This window comes from Zootoca vivipara, chromosome 9, assembly GCF_963506605.1.
Source record: "Zootoca vivipara chromosome 9, rZooViv1.1, whole genome shotgun sequence".
NCBI classification, from domain to species: Eukaryota; Metazoa; Chordata; class Lepidosauria; order Squamata; family Lacertidae; genus Zootoca; species Zootoca vivipara.
The window spans coordinates 15189534-15204569 of NC_083284.1; the positions used below are offsets into that span (position 1 = coordinate 15189534).

Here is a 15036-nt window from a genome sequence, read left to right on the forward strand (position 1 = left end):
TTTTAGCATCCAAGCATATCTTTCTTAATCTCCATCTGGACTAGGAAGATGTTTTGGGGTTCAAATGCAAGATGAGATTCCTGCGAAACTGAATTTTGCTCCTAATGCCAAGTATTATGTGCTGTGGGGGTTGGTCCCCCCCCCCCCCGAACTGGAGCAGGCAGATAGTGCTGCCTGTAAACAGCTATGGTGAAAACTCTGCCCATGCAGGTCTTAAGAGTAAGGTCTTTAGGCATCTTGAACAATGCCTCCTATATTTCTGCTGAACCCTTTCCATGCCTGAGCTGTCTGCAAGGAGCCAAACGTGTGACGCTAGATTTCCTCTTTTCTCTTTTCTCTCCCTCTCAGAGTTTTTCTCCGAGCTCAGTGCTGCCGCCTGTCCTCTCTCGCTGAACAGCAGTATGATCGAACTGGTACACTACACCCGCCAGGGTTTGCAGTGGCTGAGACTGCAAGCAAGTACGCCTTAGCTGGTGACCCTTCGAGGCGAGAGACCCTTGCCTTGGACTCTTTGCACTTTGGAAAGCCTCCGAAAACAGCCTGGTTGGCTGGCTTGTTGGGATTTATAAGCACCTGGAACAAGGAAGGATGGAGCTTGGTGGAAGGGCATCTGGCGCCACTGGAAAACTTTAAGGACTATATTTGCTACGGTGCCAATAGGCCACCTGGAAGATAAGAAGTGGAGAAGAGGCCTCAAAAGTGGAGGGTGCCTGCCTGCCTTTTTTTCTTTTTTTCAAAGGACAAAGTGCAATGTTCTCTTTTTTCATTTCTCTTTCCCCCCCTGTCATGGTTCAATGTGTCAATGGTCTATAAACATTTCGTTACATGAATAACCAGCAGGACAAAAAACAAAACAAAAAAAGTACACACATGAAGAAGTGCCGGCGAGAAGGAAAACCGTCTCCCAAAGAATTTTCTGCAACACCTCAAAGGATGCAACGTCCATGGGCCCAGCGTAGGCTTCAGATTTGTTTGCCTCTCTTCTCCCCCCCCCTCTTTTAAATGTAAACCACAAAATGCAATCTGTAGCATGTATTCTTGTTCCTGGAGGGCGGGATGGACAGAGACTCACAAAGGAAGCGGGGTGATCCAGCAGCACAAGCCCTTCTTTTTAAATATGAAATGGCAAAGCTATCTCCCCCCCCCCTCTCCACTTGCCAGCCGTAGCTATTTGTTGCACTACTACCCTCCCCCCCCCCTTTGATGGGTGGGCATATCCAGATTCTGTAGCTGGCCTGCCCAGCCCCTGCCTCTGCCCTGGTTTCCTTATTGCCTGTGCTGACAGTAGTGTGCCAGTCCCGGCTGTTGTGGTGTTGCGGCCATGCGCGTGGGGCATTGACAATCTCATATGGGAAACAGGAAATCTGGGGCTGCGTTGTCAGAAGCCTCTTGTGAATAGAGGACGCACAGTGTAGGTATGTTTACCCCCTCCCTACGGGGTGGCAAGGTGGGGTGTGTGGGCTGGCTTCCCCTCCCCTCCAAATTTAGTTGAGCAATACTGCACTAATGAATTGAACTGGAATTGCTTGCAACCACTGTCTTCAGTACTTTAAAAAAAAACGCCGTTCTTTCAGTTCCCCTGTAGTCCACACAGTGGACGCACTTGACGTTTCAGCAAAGAGGTTTGGTCTTGGTCTTACAGGGCAAGCACAGTTCATGGTGGCTCTTTTGCACAAGCAAGAATCTGAGGAGTCCCTGGCTAACACAGGAGAAGAAGAGCTTCTCCTCTTGAGGGCAGTCAAAAGGGCTCATACTGGCTGTAGCAAGATTATTTTTCAGTTTTCGATCCTTAAAGCAGAAGGAACTTTGTAGCATGCCATCTCACCTCAAGACGGTCTCTGAAATGGCTGGTTCGGTTTTTGTTTGCACTGGTTATTGATGCCCAACTTCCATTTCTCCTGGCAAGTACGACACCTGACCGTAAGATTTGGCATAACCCCTTCCTTTTAAATATCGCCCCATTTCCTCAACAGTAACCTATCGGTTTGGCCAACTTTCAACCCCTAGCCACGTTCAAGGAGAGTAAATGGCAATTGTCTTAGATTTGCAAGCATATCCTCGTGTGTCTTTATAAAAAAGTCCCAACTGAAGAGAGGGGCTTCAGGACTGTAGCACCTCTGGCCTATTTACTGCACTCTGTTTAGTCTAAAACTCATTAAAGACCCATTTTTCTGTTCTCCCAACTTGTGCCTTAACTGTCCCATTTGCTCCTGTCATCACCTGGCTTTATGACAGAGCAGTGGGAATCTCTTCCAAATAACTGTGCTTGAGTGCGGCATCACAGTTTCCTTTGCAGCTGACTCCCGATATTAAAATGTCAAGTCTGACATTCTCACATGTTTGTCCCATATAAAAACTGCCCTGCAGCATTGAAGCAGTATTCCTGTTTAGAAGGACCTGTTATGTACTTTTGGGTTTCCTAAAATGTCAATGGACCTCATAGCTTCTGTGATTCAGTAGTAGGATGTATTCCTGCAGCTCCTCTGGGAACACAGCCCTGCAAAAGGTCAGCATGAGGAAGCCGGTCTCATGGAAAGTTGAAGCCTTAGTTGATTTCAGGGAAAAGCCACTTTCTTCAATGGGGAGCAACTTCCATATTTTCATCCCAGCGTAATGTTGCTCCTTAGGGTTGAACTAGACTTGGGGCAGACGGCCAGGACCTTCATTGAAGTGCGGCAGAATAGTCCATGGAGGGCACAACTTGTCTGGCACCCTGCTTTCTTGGTGCAATGCAGCCGGAGGAGGGAAGGGTTTAGCAATGTCCCATGCCTGCCCCACCCCGGCTCTTAACACTCCCCTGCCCCTCCTCTGCTTTGGGGCTGCTGGGCAGACCCAGGTCACCAAATTCCAGAGCTTGTGTTGAATGCTTATTAGCTCCTTACACGAGCAGGTTCCAATCAGAAATGATGTGGAAAAGGAAAACAAGGCAAGGGAAAAGCAAATCCAAATTATCAGGTGCTTGCCCTTTCCTGGGAAAGGACACACAAAGCAATTATGGTTGTGCCCAGGTGTCTTATCATAGTAAGCTCTTGGGTCTGGCCAAGAAGCAAATGCACACTAATCTCATTTTGTTTCTCTTTTCCAAATCATGTCCCTCTCTTCTGAATGGTTGACAGCTGTAGTCTCAGGGCTGGCTTTCCCTTCCTTTCTCTGCTCCCCTCCTCCCCACTCCTAGCCAATTGGCGTCCAACTCGGCCAGCCGCTGCTGCCGTCTGCCTTGTTGCTGCTTTTGCTCTGTTAAAACACACCCTGAGCTTAAGAATCCCCGGTTGCCAAGGGACCCACTTTTTGACCTGCTTGTTGAGCACTTTATCCAAGGGGTAGTGACAATTGGTTGCTGTTTAATCCATTTATGCTGCTGACTTTATATTACTGTTTGTGGGGTGATGCAAAGATGAGCAGCAAAGAACATAGGCTTTTTCCTCCTCCTCCAACCAACCAATGAACAGAAAGATTCCAATCTGATTTGGTCCAGGAATGTCCTATTCCAAAAACCAAACAGGAGCACAGCTTCCCTCTTAACGTTCACAGAAGCTAAGCTGAATTACGTGTGACATGTTCTGCAATTTCTTTTTTATTTTACATGCAGTTGCAAAGAAGCAGTTGGTCTGTGGGGAATCACGCTTAGGAAGCTTATAACCTCTTGACTTTTTTTTTTTAAAAAAAACGTGTTATTAAAGAAAGATCAATTGAAGAATCAGAGAAAATGTCATTTCACCCCCTTTCCAGACTCTGGTACCACAGATGTTGATGGAACTGCCATTGATTTCAGCCAGGGCCTGGGGCCCAGCCTACCTAAGGAGCAAGAAGTAAATTTGTTTTGCCATTTTAAACACAGGTCAATGGAGCTGTATACTTAAAGCAGCCTCCTTTCCCAGATGATATTTATTTAGAATTATAATTAATGTATTTAAATTGCCAATGTTCTATATGTCTAAGATACCATTATTTAATAATTTGAAAGTTCCATTGACACTGGAGATGTGGACTGAAAGATTGACGACAATTTTATTTTTAAAGGGCGGTATCCCTTGCCCTCTCCCTCCTTAGTTTCTTTATATATAAAAAAGAACTCTACATTAAAATTTATTATAGGGTGTTGTCTCTCCCATTTGTAAATAACATTTTTCTGCCCTGTATATTGGTGGTATTTCCAGGTTGATTTGTTAAATTTATGTGGGGTAATGAAATAAATATTAAATGAAACAGCATTTTTCTTGAGAGTCGGCGTGGAAATATTTTAAAGCCATTAACCGTTCCTGTATTGGTCTCCAAAAACAAAACAAAACGCCACCAGTGATATTATACTGGTAGGGTAGCGAGCTTCTGCACTGAGCAGAATGCCAGAGCCTCAATTTTCAAACAGGAGAATTCTGTATTGTTGCAATGCCTGGATCTCTGAAAATTCCAGTAACAGCAGCGCTGTCCAGAAAAGACGCCACCAGAATCCTTCAAGAAAGCCCTGCACAGTTTGCACCCCGCTAAGCTGAATAGTCCCTGCCCCGGCTACAAACAAAAGCTGACCTGAACTTCCTATTTTGCTACCTGTCTGCATTAGCCTCCAGTATCCTTGGGCAACTGCCATGGCTCCAATGGAACTGATACCTGCATTGATGTACTCCTTGGCGGAGTGCCCAGCATAAATAACATTACTTCAGGGCACCAAACAGAGTCCCACTACTGTTTGGGGGGCCCACTGAAGGACCCCGAGGCACAAAGGGGAGCTCTCAGATGGCACCATGTTGAAGGCCACAACAAGGTTCTAATCGGCCCCCTTATGTCACCAGGTAGCCCCAAAGACCTGGAGGCTTTTTGTGGATTAGAAGGTGCACATACGTCATCTGGGGTTTTATCCCATAATTGCAAATGAAGCTGGTGATTTTTAGTGACCTTAATAGTGCAGGGTGGTAACTTCTTGACTTTGCTTATGAAGTTGCTTTCAGTATTTCCTTGCTTAATACTATTGGAAGCTAAAAACATGGGTCTCTCTGGCGACTTTGCACTCTTAAAACGCAGAATATAAATCATGCATTTTTATGTTCCTGGCAATATAACGGTGGCAGCCTGAATCCTGGAGTGCAAACTAAAAGCCAGTAGAGCTTGTTGGCTCTCAACTCTTGCATGGCTTTGGCTGGCAAAACAAAACCACTATTATATTTTACCCTCCACCTTCAGTATGTAATAACACTCTCATTATGTTTTAAGATTATCATGCTGTAATGAAGATGCTGTAATTTGTCTTCATAACACTTTCTCTCCCCCCCACCCTGGTATTGTAAGGCCACTAAAACCTGGAGCTTCTTAATCTAGCCCAGCGGCATTCTCATTTCACTAGCCCCTCACCCATTTTTATTTCTTGTCCTAAGAAAGGTACTAGCATATTCTTACTCTGACGGACACCCCCAACGTCTGTGAAATGCTACTTGTAGAAAAACATATTATGCTAAGGATGGGTACAACTCAAAAGGGTAGTTCTCCTAAACACTGAATTTTGATGTGCTCCCCTTCATTTCACAGGGGCTGGTGCAAGAGACAGCCCCTCTGCACCATGCCTTAAAACACTTAAGCATGGAGGTACTGGAGGTACTGTAAAACATTCATAGCTCCCTTGTAGATCCATTTAGACACAGAAGCAGTCAAAGAAAGACAACTTTAAAATTCTTAAAAGAAATAGCAAAATAAATAAAAACAACAGAACTGGAAACAACATACAAGAACAGTATTAAAAAAAGGTAAAGCCATATGTAGAGTCAAAAGGGGTGGGGAACGCTACCCCTTGACCAGTGTCTGAAGATCAGGAGGAAGTAGAGGACAATATGAGACTCCTCACCCTGAGCACAAAGTTCCCTAACCTTGGAACCAACAGGGCCCTGTCTTGGCTGACTCCACCGTAACACCCATAGTGACAAGAGCTAAAGTTGGATCTCCCAGCAGATCTTCAGTATCCTGCACTGCGAAATTCTAACAGGTATTTTCCTACATAACACACTTCTGTTTTCAAAGTTTGCCCATAAAACCCCTGGTTGATAAAATAGCTTTCATGTTCGTTTCTTGCGTTTTTGTACTACCTTTCCCTCCAAGCGGAAGGCGGTGTTCGTGGTTCCCCCCTCTCCTGTTTTATCCTCACAACAAGCCTGTGAGGTAGGTTAAGCTGAGAAACTGTGACTGGACCATGTTCACCCGGTGAGCTTCATGGCTGAGTTGGGATTTGGACTCTGGTTTCCCAGATTGTAATCCAACATTAACCATTGATCCACAAGGCTAGGAAGAGGATCAGACCAGAAACCCTCCTACTAACTAGAGCAGGCATCCCCAAACTTCGGCCCTCCAGATGTTTTGGACTACAATTCCCTTCATCCCTGACCACTGGTCCTGTTAGCTAAGGATCATGGGAACTGTAGGCCAAAACATCTGGAGGGCCGAAGTTTGGGGATGCCTGAACTAGAGCATCCTGATCTCTCAGCAGCCAACCAGATACCTATGGGAAGCTTGCAAACAGGATTGCCGTCTTCCAAGCAACGGGTACAAGGGCACACCCACCTCCAACAAGACTGGAAATTCTATATAGCCATTGATAAATTCCAGTTGTGTCCGACTCTGGGGTTGCGGCGCTCATCTCGCTCTATAGGCTGAGGGAGCCGGCGTTTGTTCACAGACAGCTTCCAGGTCATGTGGCCAGCATGACAAAGCTGCTTCTGGCAAACCAGAGCAGCGCACGGAAACGCCGTTTACCTTCCCGCCGGAGCAGTCCCTATTTATCTACCTGCACTTTGATGTGCTTTCGAACTGCTACCGGTAGGTGGGCAGGAGCTGGGACCGAGCAACGGGAGCTCACCCCATTGCAGGGATTCGAACCGCCGACCTTCTGATCAGCAAGCCCTAGGCTCTGTGGTTTAACCCACAGCGCCACCTGGGTCCATATAACATTCAGCTTCATTGAATGGCCCCAGGTTTTACTATTATGTAATAGCAAGGAAAAAAATACACCCAAAAAGAGAGAAAAATTCCTTCCAGTAGCACCTTAGAGACCAACTAAGTTTGTTATTGGTATGAGCTTTCGCGTGCATGCACACTTCTTCAGATACACACAGGAGGCATGCACGCAAAAGCTCATACCAATAACAAACTTAGTTGGTCTTGTAAGGTGCTACTGGAAGGAATTTTTTTTTATTTCGACTACGGCAGACCAACAGAGCTACCTACCTGTACCAAAAAAGAGAAGAGAGCAAACCCAAAATCTCGAGAAGCAGCACCACGTACCTAAAGCAAATGCTGAATACAAAAACAGAGAGCCGGTCTGATTATAATATACAGTATAAGCAACACAAGGTAGCTATTTCAGGAGTGGAATTTGCTGTGGAGATGTAGGTTCAAATCCCAGCTCAGCCATGAAGCATACTCTCTCTTTATGTGCTGACCTCCCCCACAGGATTGTTGCAAAGATAAAAACAGGATAAACCCCCCACAAGCCCCTCCCTGTACATCAGCCTAGGTTCTTTGGAGCAAGAAGAGATAACGAATGCGATAAGGAATCTGATACCAGAACAAGAGCCAAAGGGAAATGAAATCGATGGACAACATGAAACGCTGGTGCAAGACAAACCCTTCTATATTCCGCTAGTTTGAATTGAGTAACTCAGCTGTGCAGCCACTTCAAAAACAGGCCCTGCCCTCCAAAAGATCGTAATTTTATAACCTCTGTGCAAAGACTCAAATGTTTTCGCTTAGGGGAGTTGCTCCAGGCCCTTGATTATGGTTACAACACCCACCCTCGGCTCTAACTGCATAGTTTCCTACTTAGAGCATTAATGTTCAGGGCCATTAGGTTAACAGCAGGGGAGAAGCAGATAGCCAGCCACTGAGTGGGACACATTAAAAAGCTGCTGCCCTCCAACCTGGCCCTAAGGCTTGCCTGCTTTTCCCGTCCATAATCCATACTGCATGTAATTTATTACCACTAACCGCCCTCAGGCCGTATGCGAATACTACTGCCTTTAAAAAGGCTGTCCTCCTGCAACAATTAAAAAACGTGAAGTTAACAACGTCGTGTTCTGCACCAAAAGATTTCCCAATAGTCTCATTTGTACCAAATGTTGGGATACAGGTTAAAAGCGGAGCTATAAAACAACTGTTCTTAATCTGCTTTTTCTGGCAAAGAGAAATCACTATGTTGGAGCCCTTTAGTCTGAAGGTCTCTCTCAGAACAAGAGCACTGCAGCTGCATCTATATAATGCAAAATTGACATTCAAAACTCCGCTTCAAAGCGCCATGAAATCAGCCCTGCGCATAAGCCAAAGAAGAAGAAAACCTCTACATTTAAGTACCTTTTATGAGCTCAAACAAAAGTCCTGTAACATGCATATGCTATACAGATGTAGCAGAGGCAGCTGGAGGAAAATTAATACAGCAACAAAGGATTATGATTTGCAGAAACATTGACATGGATACATCCATTAAAAAAGTTAATTGAATGCCATATGCACAATCAGCTTTAAGCAAAGTCTAGAATAGGCTGAAAAGTCTAGAATAGAAAAGTGATAAAATAGAAAAGTCTAGAATAGTCTAGAATAGGGACCTAGGTGGCGCTGTGAGTTAAATCACAGAGTCTAGGGCTTGCTGATCAGAAGGTCGGCGGTTTGAATCCCTGCAACGGGGTGAGCTCCCATTGCTCAGTCCCAGCTCCTGCCAACCTAGCAGTTCGAAAGCACATCAAAATGCAAGTAGATAAATAGGAACCGCTATAGCGGGAAGGTAAACGGCGTTTCCATGTGCTGCTCTGGTTTGCCAGAAGCAGCTTTGTCATGCTGGCCACATGACCCGGAAGCTGTCTGCGGACAAACGCCGGCTCCCTCGGCCTATAGAGCGAGATGAGCGCCGCAACCCCAGAGTCGGACACGACTGGACCTGATGGTCAGGGGCCCCTTTACCCTTTTTATGCAATACAGGACCCCATAATCTCGCTTGTTCCTGGTGACATTGATATTGTATTTATTATAGTCAGAAGTGGGGAAATATTTTAATCTCCTAACCCTTCGGTATCAGGCTGAATATTTCAGATTTCTAAGCACACCAATACTTCTTTTTCCAGTCCTGTTTACATCTGCTTTGACTTACCAAAAATTAGCACCAAATGCCAAAGAGGCCTTTGCCAGCTTAGAGCCCTTCCAGCGTTCCAAACTACTTCATGCATTGAGAGCATCAAGCCTCCAGAAGCTCATGCCCCAATAAATCCATTAGTCTCTAAAGGTGCCAGAGGACTCCTTAATTAAGGCTGAGATAATGGACAGCCTGCAGCAAGTTCTCAAGTCGGGTGAAGCCAGGATTTTAAAACCAGCCTCCCACATTGCAAGTCCCTGATGATTCAGAGCAAATTTCCATAAGCTATGTTGCTGGTCTCCTTTGATGGGGACAGGAAGTTACGGCCCTTTCCCTCCCTCTACTGGGGAAGAATGCACAGTGCAGCTTCCTAGACATGAATCGTTCAAATGGTCTGAGATCAGCAGGGGGTATCAGTCCTCCAGCTCCCATAAGGCCCAGTCAGCATGTTCACTGGTCATGAAATAATGTTATCACTTGGGAAGAGAGGCGAACTAGTATCAGTGTACTGGAAGAAGCAAAGATCACCAGTGTTGAAGCAATGATTCTTCAACATCAACTTCGTTGGACTGGTCATGTTGTGCGGATGCCTGATGTTCGTCTTCCAAAGCAACTACTCTATTCTGAACTTAAAAATGGAAAGCGTAATGCTGGTGGTCAACAAAAGAGGTTTAAAGACTGTCTCAATGCAAATCTTAAAAAATGCAGTATAAGCATTGACAACTGGGAAACACTGCCCTGCGAGCGCTCCAGTTGGAGAACAGCCTTTACTAGGGGCCTACTCAGGATCAAAACTAAGGGGGGCAAGGGGCGGGGCCAAGGCATGGGAGGGGAGGGGCCACAAAGTGGGAACGTGGGCGGGCTCAAGCCCATGCATGTGTGTTCCTTCTCAGTGGTTTCCGTGGGAGGACTGCACAGCTGCAGGATGGGTGTCTAACTCCTCTCCAAGCCCCCACCCCCAGGTCACAGCAGACCACCAAGTTAAGGGCCATGCAAACAGTACACAGCTGCTCTCGATTTCAGCTGGTGCAGGGGGGGCTGGACCCACCCCCTCCCAAAAGCACCCCCCTCCTAAAAGCCCACCCACGCCGCCGCCGCCTCATCTTCGGCAGCACTGGCGTCCTCTGCCTCGGCAGGGCGCAGAGCCCATGCTGCTGGTCTAGGCGGCGGAGGCAGTCTCCATGCCACTGCTGCTTCCTTCCCGCTCTCGCCCGCTTCCTCCCGCTCGACCACCTCAGCGGGAAGGAAGGGGCGGCTCCCAGAGGCGCCCACAGCTTCAGATTGGCTGCAGGATCTTCCTGCAGCCAATCAGAAGCTGTGCTGCATCGCACGGCTCCAGGAAGACACGCGCAGCAGCAGCGGCCTCAGAGGAGGATCGCCTCCCGCGTCCTCCTCCCCACAGCGGCCCTGGTAGCCAGGTGCCCCGGTGCCACCCAGCCTGGGCAGCGGGGCAGGCTGGCCAGTGGCCCTGCTTCTAGGGGGGCAACTGCCCCCCCTGCCTATGCCCATGGCCTTTACCAAAGGTGTCATGGGCTTTGAAGAAACTCAATCTCAGGACGCAAGGGATTACATGCTAAGAGGACGGCACGCTTGGCAAATCCACACTGTGATCAACTCCCGCCTGGAAACCAATATCCCCACTATGGAAGGACTGTGGATCCAGAATTGGCCTCCATAGTCACCTACGGAACCATTGTGAAAATTGTGTTTATGGAAGACAATCTTACTCGGCTACGAGTGATCACCAAAGAAGAAGAAGATAATGCAGACTCACCACTGTCATCTATCACTGCCATGTCATCACACTACAGGAAAAGGAGAGAGACACACAGGGTGTCTCCTCCCCTTGAAATCTTTCTCTTCCCACTGCTCATTACAAGAACTCTGTAACCAGTGCTTTTTTTCTAGAAAAATAGGTGCCTGTACTCACCATGAAGCTGTTGCAGTAAGTGCCACAATTTTTAACAACAAAAAAGGTGCTGGTACTGCATACCATTGAGTACCCCCTGGAGAGAGAAAAAGCACTGTCCGTAACTAAGAAATCATGCTCCCTCCCGATCACTTTCCCTACTATGTCTTGTCTTTTGGATTATGTACTGTAAAGGCAGGGATAGTCATCATCAACACTTTTAACCCACTCTGGGAGTCTTAACTGCTCCCGCACAGCAAGCTGTAAGTTTGTGACTTAGTGACATGAGATGCAGCAGGCAGGAGGAAGAAACCCATAGCAGAAACCTGTTGCATTAAAAAAAAAGGATTTGGCGCTAGGAATTATGATTACAATCTCCTCTCTGCTTCATGTTTCTAAAGATTTCTATGATGATCTGTTGCACGGTGCTGCCGGAGCTATCCTCGGACTGCACAACAAAGACACTAGCAGGTTACAAAATATACATCATCTAAACAAAGCGCTCTGACCACAGGCAGTCCTATCAGCAGAGCTCTGTCAAGAAATAAAATTTAATATCATAAGGTAGCTGGTTCACCAACACTAACCCTCAGAAGAGCAATAGTTTCTGATAATTTTATGTGCAGTTTATTCAGATAACTTCTGTATCTCTTAAGTGTCAGTGATAAGGCTCCCAGGGGACCTAAGATGCATCCGCTATCTGCCTTTCAGCACTGAAATTCCACCCAAATGAGAAATAAATGCACAAGCCAACAAATAAATGTATTTTATTACAATATTGCCTATTTTCACACAACATACCACACCACTTCATTCTGCATTTTGTCCACTGGATACCACAGACTAATACAAACCAGGTTTTAGAAGTGGCAGTGCAATAGTAAAGTGATAGAACTACACACAGAGAATCATTAAATAACTGTTTCTCCAAGAAACACAGTGTTATTATGCCCATATTGTGCCTCAAAGCCAATCCCACCCACCATAAAATGCTTAGGCATAAAGCTTTAGCCATATACATTTTCCCCAAATTTCCCCTTGTGAGATGGGAAGCGACACTTTTGTATGTAGTTGTGTTGAGGCAGCTCCCAAATCGCATACTCAACATCAAAATGCCCAATTTCCTTTATGATAAACGGATGTGGCACTCTGTTTCTTGCCCCATGAGCTTTTGCCACAACAGAGGTAAGCTGTCCCTCTTAAAATGCAGCTATACACTGTCTCACATGCAGAGCTCCATAGGTTGAATGCTAAGTAACCAGAACAAAAGAAATTCAGTGCAGTTCTGCCAAAGAATTGGGATGGGGGTGGGGATAAAAACTGGACCCACTCCATCAATCAGGTAGATTAAATTTTAAAGGGAAAAGACTGCAAATTAAGGAAACCTTCAAGTAATGTACACACAAGTCTAATTTCATCTTTCCTTCAGGCTGCCCAATGGAAATATTTAACATGATTTAACAACTATACTCTCCTCTATAGAACAAGACACACTTAAACCACTAGAGAAAGGCTTGATCCATCCCAAAGCACTACCAGTAGCTCTCCCACCAGGAAGGGGAGGGGGGTATGGAAATGAACCAGCATGGGTTAAGACAGGCATAGGCAACCTTTGGCCCCCCAGATGTTTTGGACTACAATTCCCATCATCCCTGACCACTGGTCCTGTTACTGGTAGCTAGGGATCATGGGAGTTGTAGGCCAAAACATCTGGAGGGCCAAAGGTACCCTATGCCCTATGTTAAGAGTACAAAATTTTCCTCCTCTTCAAGGAGCTCACACAGTGATGCTGGGTGCCAACCTATTTCCACAACTTCCTACCATATTAAACATTTCACCTGGATCTCTGCAAATATTCACCCAGGGACAAAGTCACCATCTGACTGGGATTCCACAAAGGTTCCTCCATCCTGCGGTGGCACTGCAGTATCAGGCTCCCAAGTGAGATAACTTCTTTGGGAAATGACTTGCAATGATTGCTTTGAATATAAAGTGAGCATACATGCACACGCGACACATACATAAGTAAAAGCAAAACTAAAAAGCCTATCCCTTTCATTACCATTAAGGCAAATTAATTTTCTGGCTTTGCAAACTAACCAGAAAAAGTCCATTCAAGGTGAGCAGCACAAGGTGACCAGCTTCTAAATAATTTGCTGAACGATTGCCCCAAAATTCACGAGAAATTTGAAAAAGGAATGGCCCAGGAATCAGATGCAAGGTTGGAAACTGAACTAAAAGCCAGTAACCTCAAGGAAAACAGAGAAAGGTGATCCATAAGCAGCAGGAGAGTGGACACAAAAATCTCTAGCTCAGTGGTTTTCAGCCAGTGTGCCATGGTACCCTGGGGTGCCTTGAATGATGGTCAGGGGTGCTGTGGGAGATAGTGGCCTCTGTCTCTTTCCTTCCCTCTGATGCCCTCTCACATCTCTCCCTCCCAAAGGTTTGTGTGGCTGTTTGTTGCAGCAGCCCTGGCTACAAGCTCCCCAGGCAAATGGTGCCTCTGGGGCTGGCCATGGGGTGCTGATTGCCAGGAGCTGAGGTGGCCTTGGAGAAAGCAAGCAAGTGGGCGAGGTAGCTCAGCCAGCCATTCCGCCAGCCCTTGCTGTTGCAAATAGGCAAACAAGTTGGAAGCCGGGCAGGCAGCCAGGCGCTGCACGGGCCTTTCTTGTGCTTACTGTGTGCAAGGCCTGCCTGGGAGCTGAGTGCCCAGTGCTGAAGGGAAGTCTTTCCACCATGCAGGCCCAGCAGCACCCACGGCTGTCATTGCTGCCTCCCAAGTAAGGTGCTGGTCTCACGTTCACCTTTGGCATGTTTCCACTGGGCCTGGGGGCATCCTCTTCCTGTGGGGCAGTGTGAGGAGGCACCTTTCTTTGGGGCAGGGGGACAGCTCAGAGACTAGGGGCAGGAGCAGCAGCAGCTGCCCAGAGGACTCCCAAGGAGAGGAGGCTGAGGGAACAGGCCACAAGGCAGGGCGTTTGAAAAAGGGCAAGAGGCTGACAGCTCTGCAGGCAAAGGGTGACATAACTGGGCTCCTGAGCCCCACAGGGGTGCCACAGAAAGAATGTAGTTGGTCAAGGGAGCTGCGGGCTCAAAAAGGTTGAAAACCTCTGCTCTAGCTATTAGGATGAAATGAAGATGGTTCATAAGCAATATACTTCACCCTGATACAACATCACCAGCAACCACTATTTTTTTCATAATCCTTGATCCAGACAGTTCACGATCCTCGGTTTCTACTGTACAATTTTCAACAAGGAAGCACAATGTAGTTGTTCTGTTACAAACCAATTCATCCGTGTTGCCCGAGCAAACAAAACTGGCATCAAATGCAGTTTCCGAAAACCAAGATATCAGAACACTAGAATCTCTCAAGTGTTGTTCAAGTCAATTTCCTAATTAACGCTTTTCAGGAGTCTGGAGTTTTCCGGGCTTTTATGGGTCTGCATAGTGTTACAACTGTAGAACGAACACATTTACACATAAAGTCAAGAGTTTTTAAACAGAATGCATACAAGTATTAAAGGATTCTTTAGATGACTGTGATAATTGTAAACGCACCAACTTTTGACGACAAACCCCCAACATCTTTGGCAGTTATAAGATGCTTAAAATGAAGACCCCGCATCTCTGTTACTATGAAAACACTGGGGGATGTGTTCTAAGCCAGACCAACCTGTTGCCTTCCAAATGTTGGACCCAAACACCCATCAGAGTCAGCAGAATGGACAATGATCAGGAATGATGAGAGTTGTAGTCAAACATCTGGAAAGGCACAGGTTCCTCACCCCTGTACTAAACAACTGGCGAGGCCATATTTGCGACCTTAGTGCTACATGCATGAGCTAGAATGAGTCCTGGCAATGCCGTGGGTGCCCTCTCTTCCCTTGTGGCCAGAAGGACTTTCCTTGCATCTCAACTGGTCCTGTTTTCCAAAGCACTGGTTTATCACAAACTCTGGGGAAATTCAAGTTAAGCCAGATTCAAGGTATGGGTTATGAAGGTGGGGTTTGTTTGTTTTTTGTAACTT

General features: G+C 46.5%; 1 protein-coding gene across 7 annotated transcripts in view; it reads left to right on the top strand.

Moving 5' to 3' along the window:
- The window catches only part of AFF1 (ALF transcription elongation factor 1), a 142786-nt gene extending 136451 nt beyond the window's left edge, over nt 1–6335 (top strand). For 3 of the 7 annotated variants that reach the window (XM_035111870.2, XM_060278426.1, XM_035111873.2), the window contains one exon: nt 349–6327. In XM_035111870.2, the coding sequence (XP_034967761.2) occupies nt 349–470 (122 nt within the window). In that variant the 3' untranslated portion in view covers nt 471–6327. Of the gene's footprint in view, nt 1–348 lie in introns of all 7 variants that reach the window. The other 4 variants (XM_035111874.2, XM_060278427.1, XM_060278428.1 and 1 more) reach the window with 2 other exon arrangements.
- The last annotated feature ends 8701 nt before the right edge of the window (nt 6336–15036 follow it).